At 52.7% G+C, this 12,193-nt stretch overlaps 1 protein-coding gene across 3 annotated transcripts in view; it reads right to left on the reverse strand.

The window, feature by feature from the left end:
• Positions 1 to 3,675, reverse strand: part of RASSF5 (Ras association domain family member 5) — a 71,664-nt gene extending 67,989 nt beyond the window's left edge. For 2 of the 3 annotated variants that reach the window (XM_082350566.1, XM_082350564.1), the window contains exon 1: positions 3,124 to 3,675. In XM_082350566.1, the coding sequence (XP_082206692.1) occupies positions 3,124 to 3,592 (469 nt within the window). In that variant the 5' untranslated portion in view covers positions 3,593 to 3,675. The remainder of the gene's footprint in view (positions 1 to 3,123) is intronic. The other variant, XM_082350565.1, reaches the window with a different exon arrangement.
• Positions 3,676 to 12,193: the final 8,518 nt, after the last annotated feature.

Raw genomic sequence — 12,193 nt, forward strand, 5'->3', positions numbered from 1 at the left:
CCATTTTGCCAACACGGCTCCCACCCAGTGTCAGCCTCCTGCTCAGACAGATGTCATTTATATACCCGCTGCCCTTCTGCTTGTTTCCAAGAGCAGGGAGATTTAATGGTAAAAACAGGCGACCACCCTCATCAACCACTACTTACTGAGACTGTGCTGGGCTGGGGGCAAGTGGTACAAAGGCAAGGCGCCTGGGGCTTCGTGACCTCTAAGCCACGGGCACCCTGTGAGGATTCCTGTCAGCCCCAGCAGGCAGGACGGCGTTGCGAGAGGACGATTAGTGCCCACACTGCCTGGGGTGCCCAAGGCACCTTCTTTCCCACTCAGCTCAGCAACCAAGCAGAGGTGGAAAACTGTACTCACTGCTTGGAAAGGTGATCCTACAGAAGTGTCAGGAGCCCAAATTGTTACAGCTGTTTGATGAGAGGGGATAATAACACTCATATTGCATTAAACATTTATACTGCCTTCTGCCAGGCACTGTTCTAAGCCCTTTCCATACATTAATTCATTTAATTCGCACGTTAACACGATCGTGAAGGTAATGTTATCATCCCCATTATTATTTTTTTTTTTGGGGGTGGGGAGCGAGGCTAGGCTTGTGGGATCTTAAGTTCCCCGACCAGGGATCGAACCCATTTCCCCTGCAGTGGAAGCGCAGAGTCCTAACCACTGGCCTGCCAGGGAAGTCCCAATCATCCCCACTTTTTAAAACAAGGAAGCAGAACACAGAGGTGCCCAGGGTCACACAGAGACCAAGACGCAGAGTCAGGATTCAAACCTACGTCTCTGGTTCCAGGCCGTTCGCTTAGGCACTGCAGAGTATTGCCTTTCAAAAGTCATGTTTTTGACCCTTGCTTTTCGAAACAAAGATAAAACAAACCAACTCCACCATGGAATTAGAACTTCAACTGAAAGAAAGATGATTGGTGAGTTTGGCGGGCTGTGTCTCTACCTGCCAGCCATCAGAACATTTCTCAACTGTTCCCATCCAGCCACAGGTCCACAGTTAAATATTAATAACAACAAACAGAGGCTCCTCTCTATAGCCCCTTGATTCCAACTCTGCTCCCTCTCTGGTGTTCAGACATCCCTGGTTGGTATTAACCCACCTGGCCGGGGACCACCAAGTCACACACAAAGTCAGAGGACATGCCCGTGCACCTGGTGCTTCCGGCCACCAGAAACTATCTAATGTGAAGTGGGCATAAATTCATTTAATCATGGAGAATCACGCATATTCACATACAAACACACACACGGACACCGTTATCAACAACACCCCCCCCAAATCATAAAACTATAGGCCAAATAGTCCCCCAATGTCTTTTTCGCTCTTGCTTGTAAAATTTTTTTTTTCCCTCGTGGCGCGTCATGCGGGATCTTAGTTCCCCAACCAGGAATCGAACCCGTTCCCCCTGCAGTGGAAGCTCGGAGTCCTGACCACTGGACGGCCAGGGAATTCCCCCAATGTCTTAATACAAACTAGAATTCCAATGAAGCGGCTTTCCCAGGATTCTGGCACATTAAAACCCATTACAACGAGGATACTGCCTCACCCTGTGTTGACGGGGTTGGTGGATGCAGTAAAGCACCCCAGGACCCTTGAGAGGGCAAAAGCTGCCAACACATCTGTGGGAAAGTTGCATTTGATTCTACTGAAGGTCAGGGACATTTGCCAAGTGACAGCAGCCCTTCCACCCACGTCACACACCTCTATATCTTTTGCCCTCCCCTTTTTAATTAGCACCCGAACTGAGTTCAGGTGGTGGAGGGAGCAGCACCCACTTTCCCCTCCAATCTTCCTCTTCCACTTGACCCTGGCTTAGAGTCTGAGCTCTCCTTCCCCGAAGCCAGCTGCAGTGGGAGGCACACTGCACAGCCTTGGCTGTGGACCACAGAGAGAGGCAAGGTCGGGTTTTCCTGATGTGGAGGTAATTGCTGCTGTACAATGCTGGAGCTGGGTGGGAGATGTGGGGCTGTTGTCATGCAGGAAGAGGCTTTGCTGAAAGATGCAAGCCACAAGCCATTTCCAGGGATGCTTTCTAGAGGTTGTGCCATTGTCTGTGCTTTGTGCTTCAGATATTTAAACTATCTGTATAAACACATAAACACATGGGTATGGATGTCCTCTGCCAAAAATGGTAACAGCAAATATGGGGTGGGGTGGGGTCGGGTGGGGGGTAGGAAGAGGACATCTTTAAAGAAATACACACACCTAACTGTCGGAAGAGAAAAATAATAAACCCTCAAGAAGACCGCAAATTTGCTCAGAAAATCTATACACTGGATGCCCTGTGTTTTAGTCAGGCTTTGAGAAGAGTCTGGCTCAGGAGGAGACTGGAGGGACCTGAGAACTCTGGGGAGGAAGGGACAGGGCAGGTAGTTGGGTCATTTTTGAGCATGATGACTGGTGCAGTGACCTAGGAGGAGGAGGAGGCAGAGCACAGCCAAACATCAGAGCAGAGTCCAAAGGTCTAAGGGGCCAGAGGTGGAAGGCAGGAGAGGGCACAGATCCAGGGTCACCTCAGGTTCTTTCAACCTCATAGCCCGTTTCCATCCAAAGCCTAACCAGATCTCCTCCCTATCTCAACAGGTCGCCCTGGAGGAGGGGTGTACCACAGGCAGGCGTGTACCATGGGCCTGTACCATAGGCAGACACATAAGTCATTTTGCCATTACCCTAATAAGCACGGGTCAAATGGTCACCTCAATACCAGCCTTACAACCCACTCACAAGAACCTACAACAAAAGCAAGAAGGTGCATGGGAGACTAGGCAATGACCTGGTAGCTTCAGGTATCGACCCCAACCTACGTGTGTGTGTTTGTGTGTGTACGTACGTGTCTGGGGAGGAGCGAGGCGTGCACCTGTCAGGGGAAGAGGTATTTGTTAAAGACCGCATAAGCATACCTGGGCAGTAGGCAGTCACTAAAGGATACCGGGCAGGGGACTAAGGCGCAGAGCGTCTCCAGGACTTACCTATCTCAGTTAAAGTCGAGGTCTCCCCTGGAGCCAGAGAGGGCAGTGCCCCCTCTCTGCCTGCCTCAGTCCCCTCGCAGTTGCTCGCCCGTGGACTGCGGTCTTCCCGTGCGCCCCTCCCCACCCTGCCCTCACACTCACTAGCGCAGCGCAGCGCCTGACGCAGCACCTCTCGTCCGCACAGGTCACACCAGCCCCAGCCGCTCCGCAGCTCCAGTTCGGTGAAGCAGTGCCCCTCGCCTCGCTCCGCCGGGACGCGGGGATCCTGCGGCTGCTCGAAGATGCTCCGCACGTCTCGGGGCCGGGGCGCTCCAGGCCGCCGCCGCAGTCTCTGCTGCAGACCAGGCCGGAGCGCGCGAGCGGGTCGGGAAGCCCGAGGCTGTGGCTCCAAGTCCCCCCGGGCAGCCCTTCTGGCACCGCGTCCCTCGTGCGCCCCGGGCGCAGTGGAGAGGGGCGCGGGGGCGCAGCGGCGCGAGGACCGGCCCGGGGGCGGCGGTGGCGGCGGCGGCGGCGGCTTGGGGCCGCTCAGGCTCTGTAGATAGCGCGGCGGTTCTGGGTCCAAGAGTAGCCGGTACGGGCGCTGCCCGATGGCCGGGGACGCCATGGCCATGCCTGGCTAGCGGCTGCGGCGGCGGCGGCAGCTCTCGGCGTCGGCGCTGCTCCCGAGTCCGCCTCGAGAGAAGGGAGGCCCCAGTCCAGCGCGCCTTTAAAGGGACCGCAGCCTGCAGGGCGGGGCGGGGGCGGGGAGACTTCGGAGAGGCAGGAAGGAAGACCCGAAGGAACAACCGACCCGACCAAGTGGCAGGGGTGGCGGCGGGGGGCGTCTGAGCGAGTGTGGATTTAGGGGAGTCTTCAGGAAGCTGGGGCAGCTGAAGGATTGCGTATGGGAAAGGCTCTATACAGGACAACTCAGAAGAGGCATTCTGTTGGGGGTCACCTGCCTTCAGCCCTGCCTCCTTCCCTCTCCCATCATTTCCCCCAACACCAGATCCCCCGCATCCCGCACCCCAACACGCCCAGAGGAGGGATCGGGTCGGAGGGAAGGTGTTAGGAGCTAGCTGAGTATGGGGTCTAGAGAGATTTCCACCGGCTGAGTGTCCGCCCGCCACCCTCCCGGTTTTCACGCCGACCGGAGGGATTTGTTCCCTTGCTCTTCCCCTCTCCGCCGTCCACCGTCCCCTTGCGCGCAGAGCCAGGTGTGGGTAGGGGATGCCCGCCTCCGGCTCGCGGGCCCGCAGCAGCTCAGAATCCCGTTGGCGCGGAGGGACGCGCGGCGGGGAACGCTTGCCGCGCTGATGGCGAGAAGCCGCCTCCGCGACGCGCAAGGCTGTCCGCGCGCCACTTTCACTCTGGTTGGATTTCCCCTCTCTCAGCAGCCCTGTCGGGTAGGATAGTCCTTTCCCGGAAGACTGGAGTTATAAGTGGTCCTGGGTCCTAGATTCTGAGAACGCTCCAGCGCGCCTGGGTTGGGAGAGCTTTTCTTCCTAAGTCAAACCCGCCTCTCCCCATAGCTGTTCTAGTCATTAATGTGGAAATACAACCACCATCACCACCCCCGACCGCAAAAGCCCTATTTTGTATCCGGTATGGACAGCTCACCTGTGGGGCCCAAAGAGAGATCCCCATCTATCAGTTCCAGATCCAGGGTAACCTGGATCTGGAAGCTTCATAACCTCCCCCCTCCTCTCGAGTTTAATGTTCTGCTGTCACTGCCTTGAAAGCCTTAATAATTTTTGAACAAAAGGGCAGCATTTTCTTTTAGCACTGGGTCCCACGCATTGCGTAACCCGTCCTGACCATCTCTCATAGATGGGGAAAGGGGACTGCTGGATCTTTGAACCTGTGTGTCCCGTCACAGACCTGCTGTATGACCCTGGACCCTTTCTAGCTTCTACAGTTTCCTTAGCTGTAAATTGGTCTGGGAGTGGGGAGACAGGTAGATGCTTTTCCCATCCTCTCCGGTTCCACCACTCTGATTCAGTGATCACTGCCTGTCCTCTCAAAACTTGGGGTTCAGTTTGGTTGATTTAGCAAGAAGTCACCAGCAAATCAACTTTGGAAATACGCAGCCTAAATTCTAGACCTGAGTTGCTCCCTGCTCTTCCCAGGCCAGAGATGGGTCTCCCCCTAGTGTCTCCTAGGGGAATCTTCACTTTTGCTTTTCGATTTCCCCTTGGAGGTAATTTTTAGGTAATTCCTAAAATTTCAAGGGTCCAGTGGTCAGGGAATTCCAAGCTTGCTTTGGCCCATGGCTTCTCCCTCACGGTGGTGACAATCATGGAATCCTCTGGTCCCCTGGGTCTCACCAGAGGCTGGAGCTTCTCACCTCATGAGGTGGCTTCTGGGTACTTGAGAAGAATGACCCCCAGGAGCCAATAGCACAGTGCTAAGAAGCAGAAGGAGTTGAGATGGGGGAGTGTGAGCCAGAGCCACGCCCTCCGCTCTCCTCCTCCACTTCTCGTCTCCCCTGTCTGAACCTTGCTTTCTCTACATCAGTGGTTTGCGAAAGCCGCCGTGCATCGCAATTACCTGGAGGGCTTGTTAAATCACAGATTACCAGGCTCCACCCCCTGAGTTTCTGAGTCAGTTTGTCTGGAGCTGAGGTTTGAGATTTTGCATTTTTTTCTTTTCCATTATGGTTTATTACAGGATGTTGAATATAGTTCCCTGTGCTATAGAATGGGACCTTGTTGTTTATCCATTCTATATATAATAGTTTGAGATTTTCCATTTTTAACAAGTTCCCAGGCGGTGTTGATGCTGCTGGTCCAAGGACCCCACTACTTTAGATTTGGTGATAAGAGAATGGGCTTCTCTGCTCTTTGCTCCACAGAGCAGGTGAAGTTCAGTGGGACACAACTGAGAAAAACGCAATGGGATGTTATTCTACAATGCTTTCTGCTGAACGTTGAAAAAGGAAAGCACAATTTGCCTTCGTGGTCTCTTTTTCCCATCTCTCCCACTTCTTCTGCAAGCACTTTTGTTGCAGAAACCTGTATTGCATATAAATATTTGCTTGTATCCACTCTCTGTTATCCATCCATCTACACAGACTTGAGACTTGTTCGGAGATCACTCCCTCCAATTTTGGGAGAGCAGTGAGCTGGGTGAGGTCCAGGGTGTGGACCAAGCTTGTGCTCTGGCGACAGCTTGGTGTGGCAAGAAGAAGGGACCTGGCAAAGAGTGCCTCACTGGAAGGCCAGTTTTGAAATGCCATTTGTGAAATTGCCAACAATCGCCATCTCCGTCCTGCATCCCCCTCCCCCAAGCATGAGTTTGGGCAGCCCAGCCCAGATTCCCAGGAGAGGGAGGCTCATGGGATGAGTGTCTCCTCTGGCCCTGGGAAACTGAGGACCATCTGGAATAGTCAGGCATAAACCCCTTTGCCCAGTTGCCTGAGCTGTACAGAAAAATGCTCTGGTTTTGTTTTCCTGCTCCAGCCCTGATTTGGAGGAGTAATAGGAGCTGCTGTCAGCACTGCAGAGGGGAGGAGATAGAGCAGGGCCAGAGCCCTACATTTGGCTTCTGGGATGGGAATGGAGATGAAAATGGAGATAACATAACTCCATGTAACCAATCCAAAAAGTTTATCAAGTTTATCTTAAGGTTCATCTCCCTGAGCCCAGCAATTGAGGTCGGAGCGGCAGCTGCCTTTTCTGAACCCCAGCAGGAGGCTCTCTGCTTGGAACTTGCCTCTTCTGATGTCATCTTTCCCAGCCCAGTCTCCCTCTTCCCTGAAAGAGCATCCTCTCCCACCCCCCCCACCCCCCCACACACGCAACCCATTCCTCCTTCATCAGGGAAGAAGTACTAAATAAACTCCAGTCTTATTGTAGGGTTAGGACCTGGGATAATGTCTGATGGTTGAACTTCAGAATTGCTTGGATTAGTCTTTGGTCATGCAGGCCATGGGGTGAGACCACAGCGTCTGCTAAGATACCTCCACTGGGAGTGTTTTCCCCTTGTTAGCAGATCCTCTTGGCTCAGAGCCATTGATTTTTTTCTGTTTGTGACTCACTCCCAGAAGAGTGGGTGTGTTGTTTTTTTTTTTTGACCAAAGGGAAGGATGATGACAGTGAGTTTGAGTGTGTGGTCAGTGTGTGAGGTCACTTCAGAGGTGGCCCCAGAGGCTGTCGGGTCCCTCATTGGGTGAGTTGTTTCAAGGCTATCCCTTCACCCCCAGGGAGCTTCCCAGTAGGAAGGAAAAGGGGAGGACAGAATGTGGCCTGACCTTCTGAAGGGGAAGTTTCTGGGTTTGTTTGGCTTTGAGGCATTTGAAGTTGCTTGAAATCCCCAAAGAATTTAGGGACCTCCCAGTAATTCTAACAGTACAACTATCTGCATGGGATCAATGGACCTGTCAGGACAGGTTAGGTTATGCTGCAGTAATAAACAACCCTCAAGTCCCAGTGCCTTTAAGCCAGAGACTTCTTTCTCACTCACATTACATGCCCTTTGCCTGTTGGTAGGGACATTCTGTTCATCAAAATCACTCAGGGACCCAGGCTGATGGAGCAGCTACCACGTTGAATGTTGCCCATCACCAAGCCAGAAGGAAACCGAGAGAGCCCAGAAGCTCCTACACCAACCAGCATGGAAAAGCTCCAGTCACTTTTGCTCACAACTCATTGGCCTCATAGAACTAGTTCTATAGCCCACCCTCCACAAGGGGAGCAGGAAGTGCATTCTTTCCATGTGCTCAGAATGGGGAAAGAGCTGGAAATATTTGACAAACAGCACCATTCTCTGCAGTCTTTAAGGGCACAGAGCAATCATTGATTTAACAAGTAATTACCTAATATCTGCTATATCTCAGGTGCTGTTCTAGGCACTAAAGGTGCAACAGTGAAGTAGCCATGCTCCTGAAGCTTATGTTTAGTGGGAGAGCCAGGTAATAAACATACCAACCTAAGTGTAATAGAGCCTCAGGTCATGCATGCTATGATGACAAACAAAGCACAGTGAGGGATAGAAAGCAACAGGGGCTACTGTATTGGTTTGGGGGGTCAGGAAGGACCTCTCTGAGGAGCAGACATTTAAACACAGACCTGAGTGGAGTCAGCCCTCTGTCTGTCTGAGCAAGGGTGGCCCAGGATGAAGGAACAGCAGGCACAACAGCCCCCAGACTCTCCCAAACTTTGTGAACATGAGTTTGCTCCACATATGTATTCCCAGACCCTCCCTCCAGAGATTGATTCTGTAAGCCTGGATATTGGCCTGTATTTTATGTGGGCTTGATGAATGTGACTCAACAGACCACACTTTGAAAATGGGACCAAGGCAGTGGGTAGTGAGATTGTGTGAGCCCCTTCGTAGACATTTGAAGAAAAACGCTCTTACTCTTGTTAACTGCAGGATGACAGCTCTTTGAGCTTCTTCCTCTCCCACCTGGGCAGCTTTGGCATATAGAGCTCAGCCCCCTCCAGAAAGTGGGCAATACCTTCCATTGCTAGACTGTGAGCAGAGACTGTGACAAAACATTGTCGGGGAATTAAAATGTTTGCCACCTGCTATGTGTTATACATATTTACTCTAGAAACACACATTGAGTACCTACTGTGTGGCAGGTACTCTCAGCTTGAATGACCTCATCTTCATGGCAACTCTGTGAAGTGGCCAGCATTCCCGTTTTACAGACAAGAAAACTGACGCTCAGAGAAAGCATGTGACTGGCCCCCAAAGGTGTCACAGTCTGGACTGAGATCTGTGATTTTGCCTTTGCACTGCCCAGCGGGTGTGGTAAAAACAGCAGTATTTAAAATCTCTGATCTCACTTTGTAGGTGCTGTTTGAAGAATCAGCAAAATCTTTCCCCGTTTTCCTCTCTCTATTGAAATCTTGTCCAACTTTCAAAGTCTACTCCGAATACCAGGCCCTCCATAGAGCCTTCCTACAGTCACCCAGACCTAATTCACTGCCCTTTCTCCCAAGATCCCACAGCAAGTTGCTTGTGCCTTTAGCATCCACACCATCCTAACAGGATTCTTATTTTGTACAAATGTAGTTTGTACATTTTTGCTTCCCTCACTTAGGTCTTGTCAGTCTTTCTGATCCCACTGTGCAGGGCAAATAAGAGGTGCTCATCAAATGTTTAGTGAAATGAACTCAGCTGGAGGCTCCCAACCTGTACCTAATACAGAATTTATCTCTTAATATCCCTTCAAGCTATGGCTTCTGTACCCAGGGAGGGGGAGATGAAGGAATTGTCTGGTTCAGGAAGAATAGAAGGCACTCAAAGCCCTGAGGGGGCTGGGTAGAAGTGGGGTGGTGTTGGGAGCTCCACTTAAGGCTCATGCACATCCTCCAAAGTTGCTGGTCACTGTGGGGGATTACCTGTCTTCATGTGCTAGTAACTGGCTAAGGGTGAGGGCTGGTAGGGTACCATCTCTACTTTCAGAGGGTTGGGTTTTGTGTGTCACCCAACACCAGTGCTCCTGTGGGGATCATCTAGGTCCTTGACAGTGCCTGGGGACAAGAAGGGCAAACCAGGGTAGGAATGTGAGCAGGGACATGAGGGCTGCTGGAACGGTGTCAGCATGAAGGGGGGGGTGGGGCTTGTTTTCCAGCAGTTTAGTGGTGCCTCCTCCATCTGCATTTCAATTATGGAATTTTTCCATACCCAGCTACTCTGCCAGGCATATGATAAGACTGGTTTGTGTATGTATGTTTCTTCTTTCTGTGTTGGAAAAACTCAGATATTCCAGGCAGATTTGTCAGCAGCTTTTGCCCTCAGCCAGAGGGGAGGCTCCAAGCCACAGCCACGGATGTTCCAGCACTAAGCCATCGCCGTGGCAGGCGGCCATGGACCAGAGCAGTGACAGACCAGTGCGAGCAGAGTGGCCTGGACGACCTCCCGTTAGACGCATGTGTGAGTGCATGCACACAATACGCCTGTCTCTCTTCTGGGCCTCTGTCTTGTTCCTCTTATTTCTGCTCCCCCTCCCTTCTCACTGTCTTTCCCTCTCCATCTCTCTATCTCTCCCTTCCTCTCCATCCTTCCCTCCTTCCGTCCTACCCTCTCTCCTTTCCTCACTCCCAGCTCTTCTCACTCCCTTCTTCTCTCTGTCTCTCTCTCTTTTTCTCTCTCATGAAGCGTGCAGGGAAAGGATTGATTGCTTCAAGTGGCTGCTGGAATTCTGAGCTTCCAAGGAGAATAAACTGAAGCTATTTCAGGTCACACTAGCCCATTCCTTACCACCTCCCATCGGGGTTGCCTGATTATGGAGATTTTTGTGAGATGAAGGAAGAAGAAGCCAGGAATTCCACCCTTTACAAAATCACTGAAGCAGTTTGGAAGTGAATCCCCGATGACCAGCTGTGGCGATCCTCTGGGGTTGCCCCTGCTGCAGTGAGAAGGCCCCAGAAAGCAAATGGTGGGCCTAGTAGGAGGGAGGGCAGGTCACTATCCCTTAGACCGGCTTCCCTGGCCTCAGTTGTCAGGTTGGGAGGTGGCGCCTGGTCCAGTGTACCACCCACTGCCCACGGGCCTGTACTGGGCATTCACATGTCCTCTGCTGGACACGGCAAACTCTGCCTCAGTATCCTTGAACTTTAGCTTGTGGAAGAATCACTGGGGAAACTCATCAACGATGCAGGTTCCTGGGCCACACCCTTACCAATTGAAATCAAGAGGTGGGTGGGGTCACAGAATCTGGGTTTTGAACCAGAATGCCTGTCTGTAAAGAGGAAACTGCGTAGGGACTTCCCTGGTGGCGCAGTGGTTAAGAATCTGCCTGCCAATGCAGGGGACACGGGTTCGATCCCTGGGCCGGGAAGATCCCACATGCCGCGGAGCAGCTAAGCCCATGCACCACAACTACTGAGCCTGTGTGCCACAACTACTGAAGCCTGCGTGCTCCAGGGCCCACGTGCCACAATTACTGAACCCGTGTGCTGCAACTACTGAAGCCCACGCACCTAGAGCCTGTGCTCCTCAACAAGAGAAGCCACTGCAGTGAGAAGCCTGTGCACAGCAATGAAGAGTAGCCCCCGCTCACCACAACTAGAGAAAGCCCGCGTGCAGCAACGAAGACCCAATGCAGCCCAAAAGTAAATAAATAAATAATTTAATTTAAAAAAAAGGGGTGGGGGGGAAACTGCGTAGATTCTGAGAGAGATGCAAAAACTATCGCCCTGAGGCTCCAGGGCACGGAAAGAGGCACCAGCCCCTCCAGAGCCACTGCACTTCCCCCCGGGGAGCCCGACGTGCCCCTGCTTCCTTCCAGTTGGGCCCCTTTAAACTGAGCCGGCCCGTGTTTTAGAGCATGCTCACCGTGAATCTGAGTGCTGCGTGGACGCTTCCCAAATGTTTGTGACTGATCTGAGCCACCAACTGAGCCGTTCTGAGACAAGGGCTCCTGTTTCTCCATCCACCCTGCATGGTGGCCTCCGCCCCGGGAGGTGGGGCTGGGAGGGTGTGCAGGGAACCCACGTGGTGTTTCAGGCCCCTTGTGGAAGCACAGAATCTACCCCTACCCGTAACTTTGAAAGATATCCTCTCCTTTTTACAAATGAGGACCTGAGGCATGGGGTTTCAATCCACACTCCGCACGGGCACCCAAGAGTTGTATCTTTAAAATACCAGTTGGACTTCACCTAAAACCTGTTTCTGTGATTCCCTGAGGTAACGCCCAGGTTCCTCCGTGTGGCCCACAAGCAGCTTTTGGGTCTGGCCCCTCCCTTTCCCCAATGACCACGCCCCACTTCAACCTGCTCTCCAGTGACACACACACTTGTGGTTCCTTGCGTGCCTGGGCTGGTGGTGTTCCCACTGCCAGGGGTGCCTTCCGTCCCTTCTCTGCTAGGTAACCCTGCTTACCTGCCAAGACCCCACTCTGGAGTAGCCTGCTCCCCAGGTCCTTCCCTGAGCCCCTCCCGGCACCCTGAGCACCCTCCCCTGCGAGGGCGGCGACGCAGACCCACACCTGAGCTGTGCGTTCCTATCTCTGAACGCTCCCGTGATACTGAAGTGCCTTTCCCCATCGAGGTAAGCTCCTCAGGGGCAGGCATGGCACCCTAGTCACCCACGTAGTTCTAGCCCCTCGCCCGGGCCCTGGCACACTGCAGGTACCCAGTTCACATGTGAGCAGCTGAACGGGTTCTTCATTTTAAGTGTCATGTTAGGAATCACTACAGAGAACAGAGGTCGTCAGACACCTGAGGACCTTACAAGGTTCTGGAGGAACTGGACAAGGTCATGGGCCTTGGTCCAG

Source organism: Balaenoptera borealis, assembly GCF_965194805.1.
Source record: "Balaenoptera borealis genome assembly, chromosome: 1".
NCBI lineage: Eukaryota > Metazoa > Chordata > Mammalia > Artiodactyla > Balaenopteridae > Balaenoptera > Balaenoptera borealis.